Below are 16,534 nucleotides of genomic sequence, written 5' to 3'. Positions count from 1 at the left end.
GCTAAAGCAGCATTAATCCACCTCTAGTGATCAGAATGGAAGAGAACCAACATACCTTTAACCCTCTGAATGCTGCTCAGATGCAGCAGACTATGTCTGAAACAAAGACTTCAATGTTCACACATTTTTGGGTACAATGCTTTAAAACAAAGAAGCCTCGATATTTCTGTGACTGTTCTTAAGATGCTGAATTATTTATGATTTTCTAGCTGTTCAAATCTTGCTTTTAACATTTCAGGGATACTACGGAACCATGAAGTTTAAATTCTAGTGTTGTGCAATGATTAGCTGCTTCCAACTTGACTTTTAGCTAAATGAACCTCATAATTAGATAAAAATAAAAATATTGATTTCTTTATATGAAGATTATGTGAAGTGAAATGAATGACTGGTGAATTTATGACTTGTTAGGCAGTGGTGCGTCTTGATCAGAACACTGAAATTTCTTGCTCTTGATCAAATAGGGCTGCACCAGCATTGTAATAGGTGTTAATGACCACTTAGTTGATGAACGCTCTACTAGCAAATTCAATTACATTGGAGGCCCAAAAGCGTAAGAAATGTGCCATCTGAGAGTTGAAGTCAGGGAATAAGAGCCTGTGTTGCACTGGTAGAGGGGTAGAGGTGTAAGATGAGGAAATATCAAGACTGGTGCCTTGACCTTGGAGATGGGATCCAAGTAGGGTTTGAAGAAGGATCACAGCCATGAATTGGAGTGGTCAGGAGTGAACGTGGGAAAACTGAGTTACACATATGGATGATGGAATGGTGGGGGGGGGGGAGTGTGTGTAGGATTCAGGCAGAGGCTCAAGATTGCAATTAGGGATCAGGATTGAAGAACACTTCTAAGAATCTGGGGTAGCAATAAGATAAGCCTCCTTTGGGAATTTTAAGGGATAATTGGGTTGTACTGTATACTTGTGAGTACTGGTAGGGTCTCTACTACCAAGAAGATCACTTTTTTAGAATCAGTAGAATCATAAGAATGGAAAATTAGGTAATCAAAGTTTGAAGGATTTTTCAGGATTGAAGAATTGAAGTTTGGAGGCCAGAAAGCTGACAGCAAGACCAATGTGAGTGATCTGCTCATGTGGGAGTAGGGGCCAAAAAGTTGGAATTTAGGGATTTATCTAATAAGGATCTTGGTCCAACATTGTTTTTGGAAGGACCTAGTTGTCCTGGGAGTGATCAAAATGATTGCTTCTGAAACAATTTAGTCCAAATTCCCCACTTTGTTCTAAAAGTACCATGCTTTCAGAGATGATAAATTGACTAGAAATATTACGTTTTTATGTTTTATTCCAGTTGAAAATCATTTTAGTTTTCATTACGCTAAATATATAGTAAGTACTTGAATTTGCAGGCCGTGCAAATTACGATTTTTGAGAAGAAAAATGTCATATCTTTAACTCAAGTATAGAAGCATACCCTTAAATAATCACAAAACCAGATTATGTTGAATTCTGTGAAAATAATTTGCTTACATATTGTTTAGATACAAGGAGATAATTAGCTGAAATGCTCCTGAGATGGATCATTTAAACAATATTTGCCCGTTGGAAACATTAGCATCATAACATGACTAGAGAGTAAACAGGAATACTTGTTCTTTAAGCTTTACATTTAGACTATAATCACAGACTCTTTGTATCATTTAGTGCAAATGTAGAATGTGGAATTAGCTGTACACCATACTTTTGAAATGAATACATTCTTCCTCCATCACAAGCCAAAATAATAATCTTTTTCTCACAATGATTAAAATATTCATCTCTCCCAAATATCAAACAGATACACATTTTTGTTTTAGATCTCTCTGTACTGGTCTTTAATTTTATTTTAATATTTACAGTGTTATTTAATCCCTGATAAATGCAGAACATACGTTTCTTATAAATGAGTAAATAAATAAATTGCCTTACCTTTCCCATGGACTGTCATCTCTCATCCTACATCACGAGTGTAGCTTTTTTCCTGATAGTGTTGCTGAGTTGAATAACGTTACAGCTAAATATACCGATGAATTGCAGATAAAATAACCTGGGGAGACACAAGCTATCTCCTTTGTATTTTGACCAGATCTTTCTCTCCCCAGAGTCTAATGTGTTACAAGCCTGTAATCAGGTTGAAATGAAACACTCGGCTGTGACACCGGGTTTGTAGCTAAATTGATATGGCATATATTATAGCCATAGTGATGCAAGGTTTGAAATTGTAGAACTCGGTGCAATATCTTAACCTCAAACTGAATTTTGTCATTTGTTTTTATTCCTTAATTTCTCCTTCACAACCTTGTGAAACATTAAACATTCTCTCTTTTATGAAAGTTTAGGATTATTCGGTTCTCAATTGGCTGATACCTGTCTTAAGGCAAGGATATTAGTAGACACATGCAGGAATCCCCTTCCCCATTAGGAGGTTACATTCTTTCTTCCTGACAGCCAAGCTGAGGTTAAAAAATGTGACTGCAGGGAAATCTCAGTTTCATGGTTGGCCTACTTAGGCTGTCATTTGTGCATTTTCTATTTCTAGCATAGCCCAATTTGCAAACTGTTTAATGGCTACAAATATTCTATTAAAGTGAAACAAAGTGAATGTGAAACAAATTTCAACCGCTAGCCTGTAGGATTTTCTTTGGAAATAATAGTGATCATTTTGGACCATTTGAAATCTATGTGAAAATAATAATTAATGAAATAAATAGTTGTAATAGTCATTTCCAATGCACAAAAAAAGGCATACTCTACCTAATCAAAACTGCTCATAAATATTTGGTGAGCTCATCCACAGGCCAGTCAAATAACAGCCTGTGTTAGTCATTCTCACTGTCAATGTCTCCTCCATTATCAATACGATACGTTCTATTCCACTAGTAGGGCAAACTCAATAGCAGGGGCAGCAGAGTGCCATACAGTATGTATAGGACTAAGTGACCTTAGTTGTAGAATCTGGACCACATGCCATTTCTGTTCATTTCTACTCTGAACTAATTAAACTAATGATTCCTTCTTTCCCGTCTGTTGATGATGTTCCTCCCTTCTCTGCATATCCATGTGCCTATCTCTGAGTCTCTTAAATACTCCTATGGTATCGGCCTCCAGCAGCACTGCCCAGGTGCTCCAGGCACCTACCACTCTCTATGTAAAAAAAAAACAACAACTTGCCTTCCACATTTCCTTTATACTTTTCTCCTTTCACCTTAAATACTGTACATACCCCTTGTACTACTAGACATTACAATCTTGTGAAAAGAATACTGCACATCTACTGACTGCCTCAAATCACCTTATAAACTTCTATCAAATTTCCCCTCAGCCTCTGCAGCTCTAGAGAAAAAAGACCCAGTTTTTCCCAAGTCTCCTCATAGCACATGTTCTCCAAATCAGATATCATCCTGGTAAATTCTTTCTGCACCTTCCCTAAGGCCCCTACATCCTTCCTAACTTAAGGCAACCGGATACTATAAATATCGCCTAACCACAGTCTTCTAAAGCTGAATACCACATAAAGCCAGTCTTATAAAGCTGAATGGTACATGGAACTTAGAAAAATAGAGGGCTATGCATTAGGGAATTTCTAGGCAGTTTCTAGAGTAGGTGACATGGTCGGCACAACTTTGTGGGCTGAAGGGCCTGTAATGTGCTGTAAACTTCTACGTTCTATGTTCTATAAAAATTGAAGTCAGGAAAGATGCATATGTGTGTCTTGCCAGGGAACTTTGATGTCCATCACAATGAGGAGCTCTGTATATGAGCTGGCTAACTCTGAAGGAAAAAGCAGCTACTTAGGGCATGTGGCAGATAGTGGAGAAGCAGACATCTAACAGTTCCAGTTGACATCAGTCTCACCAATGTACATCACATCTACTGAATTCACTAATGGTAGGGGTTCCTAAAAGTTCATTTGTAAAACCATTACAGTGTATTTACAGTGCAACATACAATAAGACCATTTTCAGATTATTTTTATGCTCCTGAAATTTGGTTCAAAACTTCTGAGCATTTGACAGGAGTTCCCTCTTTGGAGTGTAGGCGGGAAATTTGGACAAGGTTGTCCTGGGACGGACCGTCATTGGGCAATCCTGGACAACCTGGTTTTTGTGGTGCTGCACTCAGCTCACACCCCTGTATATGTCTTCCGACTGCTACTCGCTGCTGCCCTGCACAGACACACTTACGTCCCCAAATATCAATTCAAACTCTCTTGAGGCCTACATTCTGATCACATCATCCTCCAAAGTCAGACCCCAATGTCTCCCTCTCTTTAGTTCATTCAATGTACACAACCACCAACCTTAAAACCTCTCCATGCTTCTTACATTTTCATTGGCCCAATCCTGAACACATTCTACACTTGATCCTTGGTTCCTTCCCTCGTTTTATGTCTGATTCTATTTTTCCCACTGATCTAAGAAGCAGTGTCCCTGATTCCTCTCTCCCTACACCTAATTCAAGAAATAAGGCCCCCACCATCATTCAATGCTCTTGATGCATCTCTGACCTCCCTGTAGTAGCACTGGGGTCTGATGCCATACAATATCATCTATAGGCTAATGATGCTTCTTTCCCTAGTCTAACCACAACAAGGAGATCCAATGCACCCCACAACACCCCAGCCCACCCATAACACAAGGGTCCAATGCCTCTCATCGTCACCATCCCTTGTAAAATCATACACGGTTCTTAAACTTCACTCCCATCCAAACCACAGCATCTGCCATAGACGTGCTTCCCTGCACATCTTCCCCAACCCACCCCACCCCTCACAATCACAGACCACAAGCCTCCCTTCCCCCACATACAGTGCACAAGGTCTGATGCTCACCTGCAGCCATCTTTTGTATTCTCAAACTGTTCCCCACCCCATCTATAAATGCAGATCGTGTCCACAGACACCACCCCTGTGATAATCGCAGCACAGTGTGGCATATTTTCAATGAGGATGATGGATAATGCTCATTTGTTTGAGTACCAAGTCTTGGGCACTATGTGTGAATGAAACTTGCATTGGGGAGGCCAAATACTGAAAGAGTACGGTGAGGCACAGCCTTGTTGGGTTTCCTGGTATTATTGTCTTGCGATTGTTTTTGCAGCCTGTGCAAGTTGCAGAGCAATTGACTTCAACAGGAATTATAGAGCAACAACATAGGAAGAGCAGGAGACGTCAGGGTATTTCTTTAAATTAATTTTGTTCTGACATTTAATCTTCAATATTTTAATTATTTATAAATATTCCCATTTGTTTTTCAATAACATTATTCTTTCTATTTAATTCAATTAGCTTTTACATGTCTGAACATTTGAGGCAGTCAAAAACCTGCTAAATGCAGCTAATTACAACTGTTAAAAAAGCATCAATCTCTGCTTTGAACATTTTCAAAGGTTTATTCAAAATTAAAGCTGGCAAAATTACCAATCTCCAGCCTTACATCAGTATAGTTCTGCTGTGTGTCAAAGGCTTACAGTGGTATTTCAGAGACACAGCCTCTTCATTATTAGTGCGGCTGAACCTGTTGGACTTCTGTAAATTGGAGGGTAACAGTGTGGGTTTATGTGGACTATGAATTATGATTTGATGCTGCAGAAACTTGTTTAACAAAAATAGTTAATTTTAGCAAAAAGTCAGAGGTAGTGATGTAATTCTTATAATAGCAATGGTTAATTCGAAGTCAATTTATTATCAAAGTACATATATGTCACCATATACAACCCTGAAATTCATTGTCTTGCAGACATTCACAGTGAATACATGAAACATGATAGAATTAATGCAAGACCACACCCAACAGTACAGACAACAACCAATGCACAAAAACACGTGCAAGTACAAAAGAAAGAGGAAAAAATATAATAATAATAAATGAGCAATAAATATTGAGAACATGGGATGAAGAGTCCTTGAAATTGAGTCCATTGGTTATGGGAACAGTTCAGTGATGGAGTGAGTGAAGTTATCCCATCTGGTTCAAGAGCCTGATAGTTGAGGTATTAACTGTCCCTGAACCTGATGTGTGGGTCCTGAGGCATTTACAGTTAATGCATTCATATATTGCAGTAATATAGTGAGAAATTTCATATCTATTATAGTAGCCCCATGATTCTTAGTACCTTCCGGTTGAAGCATTCCTTGATATCTTTGTAGATAAACAGATTCCTTTACAGGAATTTTTGCATGAGAGCGTGCTGGGGAAGCTGAGGTGTAGGTAATTCAACTTGCCAAGAAACCAGTATTCTACTTCACTAGTAAATTGCTACCTTCTTTGTTTTAGTGTATTTGTGAAGCCATTACAAATTGGCAAGAATAGAAGTCTTTCTTTGTGGCTATGGAAGGATACTGATGACTGCCACTTGGTACATTTTCTTGTAAATCATCAGGGCACAAAGGTGGCCTTTGGGCCTTTGAATCTTCACCACATCTCAAAACACACCAATTAGTCTTGTTTCCCCACTCACAGGACTTTGTAGCACCAAAGCATTTTTGCAAGATTTCCCTGCAACCAATATTATGGAATCTTGTTCATGTACCGATTAGGATGCATAGCATTGTAAGCCACAAAGGCAGAGGACACCACTATTAACTTAATGACTGGATTGTAGCATGAATATATTTTAACCATGTCAATGATGTATAAAAATAGAACATAATAGTTGATACAACTGCCTTTATTGGGAGCTTCTTCAAAACAAACTGTATTCTGGAGTTTGATGATTTTGTAATATTGCAAGATCCCAAAACAACAATGTACAAGTGTTTTTAAAAAAAAACAATATTTCTGTTGCATATTGTGCCAGAAGCAGAAAGCATGCTGACTAATATTCTCATCCTACACGAGGTAAAACAGGGCTTTTTAAAAGCTGCTGTAGAGAAACAGAAAGATTACATTAATACACAGCTGTTAGAAATAGGTGAGAGCCTTAAATTTGATACATGGATCCAGATGCATTGTTTTTCTTAACAAGATTAGACTGGAAATTTGCTGCCATTTTTATCTCATCTCTTGCATGGTAGTGTTTTTTTTCCATGGACTAGCGGATGAACAAATGATATCAAAATTATACCAATATTTTCACAGTCACAAGCAACTGGTTTGTCTGCTGTCCGCTGTTAACTGAGCACTTTAGTTGCAAAAAGTGGTAGCAAATTGGACTCAGCACAGACCAGGAACCTACCTTATGACATGTGCCTTTTTGTTCAGGTATCTGAAAGGCATAGTCCAACCCTTTATCCATTCTGCTGTGTTTTGCTATGGGCTTTTTTCTGGTGCATTGATGTTACCATTAACAGCATTAATAACAATTCACACTGCACTTTCCAAAAGGCCATGTTATATAGTGTGTGTGGAAATGTGTAAAAGCAAACTGGTCTGCTTTTGACAAAAGTTTCTTCTTAAAGAGTTTATCCTTCCATTGGAATTGTGGTGACACTTTTGCAGGATAGGAGCTGGTTGGATGGCAGCACCCGTAATATTCCTTTTGGCCTTGTTTCCCATCTGTAAAGAGGAGGTTTGCAATTGGGAGCAGTGGCAATTGTAGTGTTTACAAGGTGAGCAGATCAATCCACTATTGAATGAAAAACACAAAGAGGTCACTTTTTGGACCTAGACTGGAGAATGTCCATCACTGCACACAACCACCATCCTCCTCTACACTTTACTGGCATATCAACAGAATGCTAATCCTTGACCTGTGAATTCTGAAAGGACTGACAGGTTTACCTCTGTTACAGTTATGGAGCGGAATCACAAATTCTGTGGCAGTTGTTTACCAATCTTTGTAGGGATACAAATTTATTGTGAAGAATATCATAAATCTAAAGCTGATGTGTACAGATATATAATAATATCAAACAATATCATAACCAGATAAATATAGGTCCAATGTTATCTACTTCCCCAAAATGCTTTTGTTTTTATTCTTGCTTAAAACATAGATGCTTCTCAAATGTCCAGTGGCATGACTGTTAAAATTAACCAATTTTTTTCAAAATATCAAATCTTCATGTTTGAGACCAGGAAACAGAAAGCCCTTGAGGTTAGGTCAGAATTGAGGTAAAATTATCCTCATGTGACGTTTACTTACCTGCAGTTATTTGTAATTTATAAATCAAAACTGGTGTGCATTTGATAATAGGTTTCATGGAAGGGGGGCAAGTTTGTGCATATTTGTGGATGCCCTTGCACCCTTCAAGTAACATCTCTTTTCTTGGGGGAATTTTAAATTTTTTTTCAGCTGATAAAAAAACCCAAATGACATTAACAGCAGTACAGTGTGCAAAATCCATCTGCAGTGAGATCTTCAATGTCATTGTCTTGAAATAGGAGTTTGTCCTTTCTTGGTGGCCTGAATCAGTCTGGGTCTAGTGCTAGGTATCAGTTTGATGACATGCAGGGAAAAAAAAATCAAATAATTGGGCAAAGAAATAACATGTGAAATTTAGGCTGAACCGGCTCATCGTTGAGGCACTTAATATAAAGATGCTGCAGCCTTAATAAAGTGTAGCTTGACAAAAGTTCAACGCAAAACTATCATGTCCCACAGGGGCCTTTTAATTCAAATTCCATCGTCAGCTTGCTGCAGACCCGCACTTACCTTAATGTGTGTAAAGCATGTATTATTACCATACAATTTCTGTTAGTTGAAACAGAATTGGCTACGTTGTTCTGAAAGACATCATTTGACATGTGTCTGATAGAAAATGTCAGATGAGCTAAGGTGAAGTTCATCTGCTGGTAATGAACCAATTTCCCCTCGGTCACTAATCAACATAGAAATGATCACAGGCATGTCCTAATATATGCAATCATGAGCAAGAGATTTCTGCTGAAGGGTCTTGGGCCAAAACATCGACTGTACTCCTTTCCATTGATGCTGCCTGGCCTGCTAAGTTCCTCCAGCATTTTGTGTGTGTTGCTAATATATGTAAATTGCTATTATGTACAAATTGCATGTAAAATTGTGCAAGAGAAGTTCGATTTCTAGGCATACCGTTCTTATTTACTCACAGACATTCAGCTTTTACTAATCACGTTTCTGCTGAAAGCATGCCTTTTACAGGGCCAACACTAAAACTGCATGATTTGTCCTCATGGAGATCTGAGGCCTTCTACAACTTCAAATATAACCTCACATTTGTATTTTAGATGCCTTGTATATGGAAATCAGGATAATGGTTATTCTTAGCTTTCTACCCACTGAATATTTCAGGCTTCTGCCTCATCTTTGCTGCATCCCACAGTCTGTTGTTTATTGCTGCATCAGGACATTTGCTCAAGCCCAATACTAAAGGATTGTAAGATTTCATTTGCCTTTTCTCTAGCTCACAGGAGCAGGTTGAGCAGGAACAGAGATTGTTTAAATTGTAAGGCATTTATAGGATGTCCTCCTGGAATGTGCCCCAGTCATCATTCACAAAGAACATATGTATATTATCTGGATACTGTTCCACATCCACTTTTTCATGACCTGGGAACTCAATCCTTTTTCCGTTTCCCACCTTTATTGACCCTTTCCTTCAAGTAACAGCACTTTCCACTGGCTAGAACAACACTGCCAGTAATGTGTATATAATCCTTTATGAGCTGGTTGTTGGGCATACAGTTCTTGGGTCCAAGTGTCAACAACTGCAAGATGTTGCAATTCATCAAGAGAGTATCATTTCCAAGCCTGACACCGGACTCCCCATACAGACATTCTATTATAAGCTCTGTCAGAACAAGAGATTGTTAGACAGATTGTGGAAACCAATCAAGTGTGTACAAAGCCTCTTTGAGAAGACAATAAAACCTTCATGGTCGCTAGGAATCTCTTTTCCATGGCCATTCAGGTTGAAAAAAGAACATTGGGAAGAGCAACAAGAACCATCCCATCCCCAAAACAACCACCCTTTTCCTGCATCCATGACCATAATACCATAAGACAGAATTAGGCCATTGGGCCCATTGTCTGCTCAGCCATTCCATCATGGGGATTTATTGTCCCTCTCAGTTCCATTCTTCATGCCTCAGCACTCCCTAGAAGACCAGAATAAATACTGCAAAGGTCAAAGTAAATTTATTATCAAAGTACATATATGTCATCATATACAGCCCTGAGATTCATTTTCTTGCCGACATTCACAGTAAATGCAAAGAAAGACAACAGAATCAATAAAAGACTGCACTCAACAAGACACCAATGCGCAAAAGATAACAAGCTCTACAAATACAAGTGGGACGCGTAGCCAAGTGGTTCAGGCATTGGATGAGCGATCTGAAGGTTGTGAGTTCGAGCCTCAGCCAAGAAAACGTGTTGGGTCCTTGGGTAAGGCATTTAACCACACATTGCTCCAGTCCACCCAGCTGAAAATGGGCATCAGCAAAATACTGGGGGTTAACCTCACTATAGATTGGCATCCTATTGGGGGGGTGGGGGGAAGTCTCGTACTCTCAGTCGCTTCACACCACAGAAACCAGCATAAGCACCGGCCTGATGAGCCTATAAGGCTCAGGGACAGACTTTTATTGATTTTAACTCTATAAATACAAGAGGAGAAAAAAATAAATAAATAATCAATAAATATCGAGAATGTGAAATGAAGGATCCTTGAAAGTGAGTTCATATGTTAGTTTAGTGATGGGGTGAGTGAAGTTGAGTGAAGTTATCTCCTCTGATTCAAGAGCTTGATGGTTGAGGGGTAATAACTGTTCCTGAACCTGATGGTGTAGATCTTAAAATTCCTGTACCTCCTTCCTAATGGACGCAGCAAGAAGAAAGCATGGCCTGGATGGTTAGGGGCTTGATGGATACTTTCCTGTAACAGCGCTCCATGCAAATGTGTTCAATGGTGGGGTGGGCCTTACCCAAGATGGACTGGGCAGTATCCGCTACTTTTTTGAACTTTTCCATACAAAGGATTTGGTGCTTTCATACTAGGCCGTGGGGCAACCAGTCAATATACTCTCCACCGCATATCTATGGCAATTTGTCGAAGTTTTGGATGACGCGCCAAATCTTTGCTAACTTCTAAGTAATTAGAGGTGCTACTATGTTTTCTTTGTAATAGTACTTAAATGCTGGACTCAAGACAGATCCTCTGAAATGATAACACCTAGGAATTTGAAGTTGCTAACCCTCTCCAACTCTGATCCTCCAATGAGGACTGGCTCACGAACCTCTGGTTTCCTCCTCCTGAAGTCAATAATCAGTTCCTTGGTCTTGCTGACATTGAGAAATTGTTTGTGTTGCACCACTCTGTCAAAGAGTGCATACCTCACAAGCTATGTATCTTACTGGCCTCCTTGCCCTATTTATGGAACAGTCTCCAGCTTCCACAATGGCCTCATCAGTAATCTCACTACCCACAGAAATGCAGTAGAAGCAAGAAGAAGAAGACGAAGAGGAAAGATTCAGTTTTCTCACAAGGTTTCCCTCCACTCTTCCTCAGGTGTCAATTATTCTTTTCATCCTGCGCCAATCCCCGTAAGGCAGCTGAGCCAGTAAACATCACAGGGCCGCGTTTTTAGGGAGTGTGCACTCCAGCTCACAGACGTTTTCAACACTCACTCATCCAGGCTGTTGACGCCACATGCTTCAAATCCCTGTACCAACGAGCTCTACACCTAAACACCTACCGACTAGTGGCACTGATGCTAATCTTCATGAAGTCCTTTGAACTGCTGGTAATGGCACATATCAATTACTCCATTCCTACCACAATGGACACTCAGCAGCATGCTTACCAACAGAGCAGCTCTACAACAGATGCCAGAGCACCTGTCACATACTGTACTTGGCCTTGACACATTTAGGAAATAAGGACCGTTATTTCAGAATACTCTTTGTGAATTTCAGTTCGGCATTCAACACTATTGTCACACATACTTGGTGAACAAGCTCCTACTCCTCAGTCCAAGTACACCACTGTGTATTGGACTTCCTAACGAACAGACCTTTGATAGTCAGGATACACAACCTCTCCATCATCCATAACATGGGTGCCCCCCAGGGCTGTGTGCTGAGCCTATTGCTGTACACTCTGACACTCTTCTCTGCTATCAGTTTCCTCCTTCTGCAGCCCTTTGCCTTTCCTACCCACCTGGCTTCACCCTTCTAGCTTGTTCCCCTTCCCCTCTTCCCACCTTTTTATTCTGACCTCTTCCCCCTTTCCTTTCCTGATGAAGAGTCTCAGCCCAAAACATTGACTGCTTATTTATCTTCATGGATCCTGCCTGACATGCTGAGCATTTTGTGTGTGAGACTCAAAAACAGTTATTTTCCCAAGCAGAGTAATGCTGATCAGCTCCTCCACCCACCAACCCACACCAGCACACCTTCAACCACTACTACTTTATACTTCCTGTCAGAGACACCTTCTGTGCTACAGACAATCTTGTGCTGAGCATCACTTTATGGACATACAATCAGTCTGTGTATACAACCTATCATTTATATTTATTGTGTTTTTGTTATTGTCTTCTTTATGTTATTGTTTTTTGTGCTATATCAGATTTGGAGTAACAATTATTTTGTTCTCCTTTACACATGAGTACTGGAAATTGCATTAAACCATCTTGAATCTTTGAGGTACAATGCAGGAAGAGAAGAAATTGGTGTCTTTTAACTTTTTGTTAAAAATCTTATTTTTCAGCTGTTGGTGTACAAATTAATCTTGCAATATTGCGCCAGAAATTCTGGACTTTTACTCGACAGGTAAGATGTGAACTTTGAGTTGATACATGACTTCTCCAATTACCTCATAAAGGATGCATTTCATTTATTTTTTTAGTCTGTCCTGGTCACTGTCTTGGAATCATTTCCAGCTAATTCTATTTAGTTGTCTCTGAGTGGACATTTATAAATTAATTACTATTAAGCACCATGCTTGTAATCTCATAATGTGATAGATTAGATATGAAGATGAGTAAGATCAGAATTAATAATTTGCAAATTACTAATAACATAATTAGTAATTAAAACAATAATTATATCATGTATAATCATGAGTAAAAATACAGAAAGAACATGTTTCCAAGATTATGTAGATTTTTCTCATTATGTGTTATTTCATGTATCCAAAAGGTGTGACATAGCAATATTTCCTGTAAGCAGATATTAGCTGTGCATTTATCAATAATATCTGCATTTGTACTATAAATTTATCTCAGGGCTCTGTTCTTTAATTAATAAAACATAAGAACCAGACTACTAAAAGCAGTTAAGTGAAACAGAGACAAAAGTAAATACATCACTTTTTACATATTTCTACAACATCTGGACCTCTTGACAGATATGTTCACATTCATATGTCAAATACTTGAGACTGCACGTTACAAGGAGTAGATTGCTTAATGTACTGTACTGTAGAGTGATAATGTATATATTATTTTAAAATGTCGAAATTAATATCATGCATTTACGTCAAATATTTGAAATTGTAGCATTATATATGATTATGTGAAATTCTGCATTTCCAGTGCATTAAATATTGCTGTAGAATTCTTTGCACACTATGCTCAACACATTGACATGAAATTCCTTGCTCAAAATGTGTGACACATTGATGTGATAGTCACATATTCAGATTTTCCAATGACACAAAAATTGATGGAATAATAAGAGCTACAGTCAAAGATTCAAAATTATAATGCAACATTAATAGTTTAAGTAGGCAACGTATAAATTTCAACGTAGGTAACAGTGATATTGTATGTCCAAGTATTACTTAAACTGTGAGAAGCTAGAAACAATTAAACAATGTAAGAGGCAAATAAGCCTGTGCACAGAGATCCTAATAAGGACTAGTTGAGTCCACCAAATAATCAAAAAAATGCTGGAATGTACTGTTATATTCAGAGTGAGAGAGTAATAATTGAGTATCATTATCACAGTTTGACCATACCTGTGTACTCTGGACAGTTCTGGTCAGTAAGACACTACCAGATCTCATATTTGATTAGCATTCCTGGAATGCAGATAGTGTGATTGAGATTTTTAAAGCTTTAGAAGCAATTGATAGAACAGTTATGCACTTCCTTTGGTGACATATCTGGTGTAAAAAAACATGACCTTAGAATCAGACCTAGACTAGTACAGAGCAAAGTTTTTCACACAGAGATTGGTAGCAGCACTCTGCAAGAAATGCTATTGATAGTATTGTGGCGACCCATTTCCTGGCACATCCAAACCGGCTCACAGTTAGATAGCCTACGGGGGTTTGCGAGCACAGAGCTTTGGAGCCTCTGCACCATGGGGGGCAGGTTGAGGGAGGCTTAAAAGTGAGGCTGAGGATTTCGAATAAAGTTTTTTCCTTCGACTGCAGTTACCGACTCCGTGTCCTAATTTTAGCGCTGCATGTAGCACACCGCTACAATTGGTGACCCCGACGCTCCAAACGATTTGTGGACCAGAAATGACCGACGCCGCCTCTGTTCATGCGGTTTCGTTGAAACTGCCGGGTTTCTGGACACAGCGACCGAACCTGTAGTTCCAGCAAGCCGAAGCCCAATTCCACATTCGCCAGATCACCTCAGACGACACCCGCTACTACTACGTGGTGGGCTCCCTCGACCAGGACACAGCGGCCCAGGTCGCGGAGTTCGTACAGTCGCCCCCGGTAGACGGCAAGTACACGGAATTCAAAGCCCTGCTCCTCAGGACTTTCAGACTCTCACGGCGCGAGCGGGCTGCCCGTTTACTGCACCTGGATGGCTTGAGCGACAGACCTCCATCGGCTTTAATGAATGAGATGCTGTCTCTCGCCGACGAACACACACCCTGCCTCATGTTTGAGCAGGCATTCCTGGAGCAGCTGCCCGAGGACATACACCTGCAGCTGTCCGACGCGGATTTCAGTAACCCCCGGAAGGTGGCAGCCCGGGCGGATTTGCTGTGGAACGCCAAAAAGGTGAGCGGGGCGTCCATCGCACAGATCTCCCAGCCACGCTCCCAGCAGCAAACCAGTCCAGGCCCGGCCGCAGAGCCCGCCAACCCCCGGCCCAATGAACACTGGTGCTTCTACCACCAGCGGTGGGGCGCAGAAGCCCACCGTTGTCGCCCGCCCTGCAAGTTCCTGGGAAACGCCAGGGCCAGCCGCAGCTGATGGCTACGGCGGCTGGCCATCGGGATAGCATCCTGTATGTGTGGGATAGAAGGTCGGGACGCCGGTTTTTGGTCGACACTGGTGCCGAGATCAGCGTTTTACCTCCGACGAGTTACGACACCCGCAGCAGGGCACCGGGGCCCCCCCCCCCCCGAGAGCCGTGAACGGCAGCACAGTAAGGACCTATGGCACCTGTCAGGTGCAGCTACAGTTCGGCTCCAGCCAGTTCACGTGGGACTTTACACTGGCCGCCATAGCCCAACTGCTTCTGGGTGCGGATATTTTGCGGGCTCACAGCCTACTGGTCGACCTGCCCAGGAAGAGACTGGTACACGCCGAGACCTTTCAGACGTTCTCCCTGGGTGCAGCCCAGTTGCCAGCCCCTCGCCTCGGCTCAATCACGCTGTCCGACAACGACTTCACCAGGGTCCTGGCAGATTTCCCATCGGTTCTGGCACCGCAGTTCACTGCGGCCATGCCCCAACACGGCGTACAGCACCACATCCCGACCCAGGGACCACCCCTCCATGCCCGCGCTCAGCGGCTTCCCCCAGACAAGCTCCGACTGGCGAAGGAGGAGTTCCAGAGGATGGCGGAATTGGGGATCATCCGGCGGTCCGACAGCCCATGGGCCTCCCCCCTGCACATGGTGCCCAAAGCGACGGGAGGCTGGAGACCGTGCAGCGACTACCGCAGGCTGAACGAGGCTACCACACCGGACCGCTACCCTGTGCCGCACATTCAGGACTTTGCAGCAAACCTGCACGGCGCACGGATCTTCTCCAAGGTAGACCTCGTCCGAGCGTACCATCAAATCCTGATGCATCCTGACGACGTCCCCAAAACGGCTCTCATCACCCCGTTTGGCCTTTTCGAGTTCCTCCGCATGCCGTTCGGTCTGAAGAATGCCGCACAGACGTTCCAGCGGTTAATGGACGCGGTGGGAGGGGACCTGGACTTCGCGTTCATCTATTTGGACGACATCCTCATAGCCAGCAGCAGTCGTCAGGAGCATCTGTCCCACCTCCGTAAACTCTGTGCCCGACTGAGTGAGTACAGTCTTACAATCAACCCCGCCAAATGCCAGTTCGGACTCGATACCATTGACTTCCTGGGCCACAGGATTACTAAAGACGGGGCAACCCCTCTGCCCGCTAAGATAGATGCGGTCCGCCACTTCCCCCGACCCACCACAATCAAAGGCCTTCAGGAATTCGTAGGTATGGTCAATTTCTACCACCGCTTCCTCCCTTCAGCTGCCCGGATCATGCGCCCCTGTTCGCCCTGATGTCAGGTCCGAGCAAGGACATTGCCTGGGACGAGGAGTCCGCTGCCGCTTTCGTTCAAACAAAGGAAGCTTTGGCGAACGCCGCAATGCTAGTACATCCCAGAATGGACGCCCCTACCACCCTCACAGTGGACGCATCTAACACGGCAGTCGGTGGGGTGCTGGAGCAAC

At 41.8% G+C, this 16,534-nt stretch overlaps 1 protein-coding gene across 1 annotated transcript in view; it reads left to right on the top strand.

The window, feature by feature from the left end:
* LOC132397679 (voltage-dependent calcium channel subunit alpha-2/delta-4-like) overlaps window positions 1–16,534 on the top strand; it is a 341,368-nt gene that overhangs the window by 238,807 nt on the left and 86,027 nt on the right. Inside the window, exon 26 of the mRNA XM_059976447.1 lies at window positions 12,625–12,686. Within this exon, the coding sequence (XP_059832430.1) occupies window positions 12,625–12,686 (62 nt within the window). The remainder of the gene's footprint in view (window positions 1–12,624; window positions 12,687–16,534) is intronic.

The sequence above is a fragment of the Hypanus sabinus genome, chromosome 8, assembly GCF_030144855.1.
Source record: "Hypanus sabinus isolate sHypSab1 chromosome 8, sHypSab1.hap1, whole genome shotgun sequence".
In the NCBI taxonomy this organism is placed as follows: Eukaryota; Metazoa; Chordata; class Chondrichthyes; order Myliobatiformes; family Dasyatidae; genus Hypanus; species Hypanus sabinus.
Note: the sequence above shows the minus strand (reverse complement) of the source record. Positions and strands in the feature narration are given on the sequence as shown.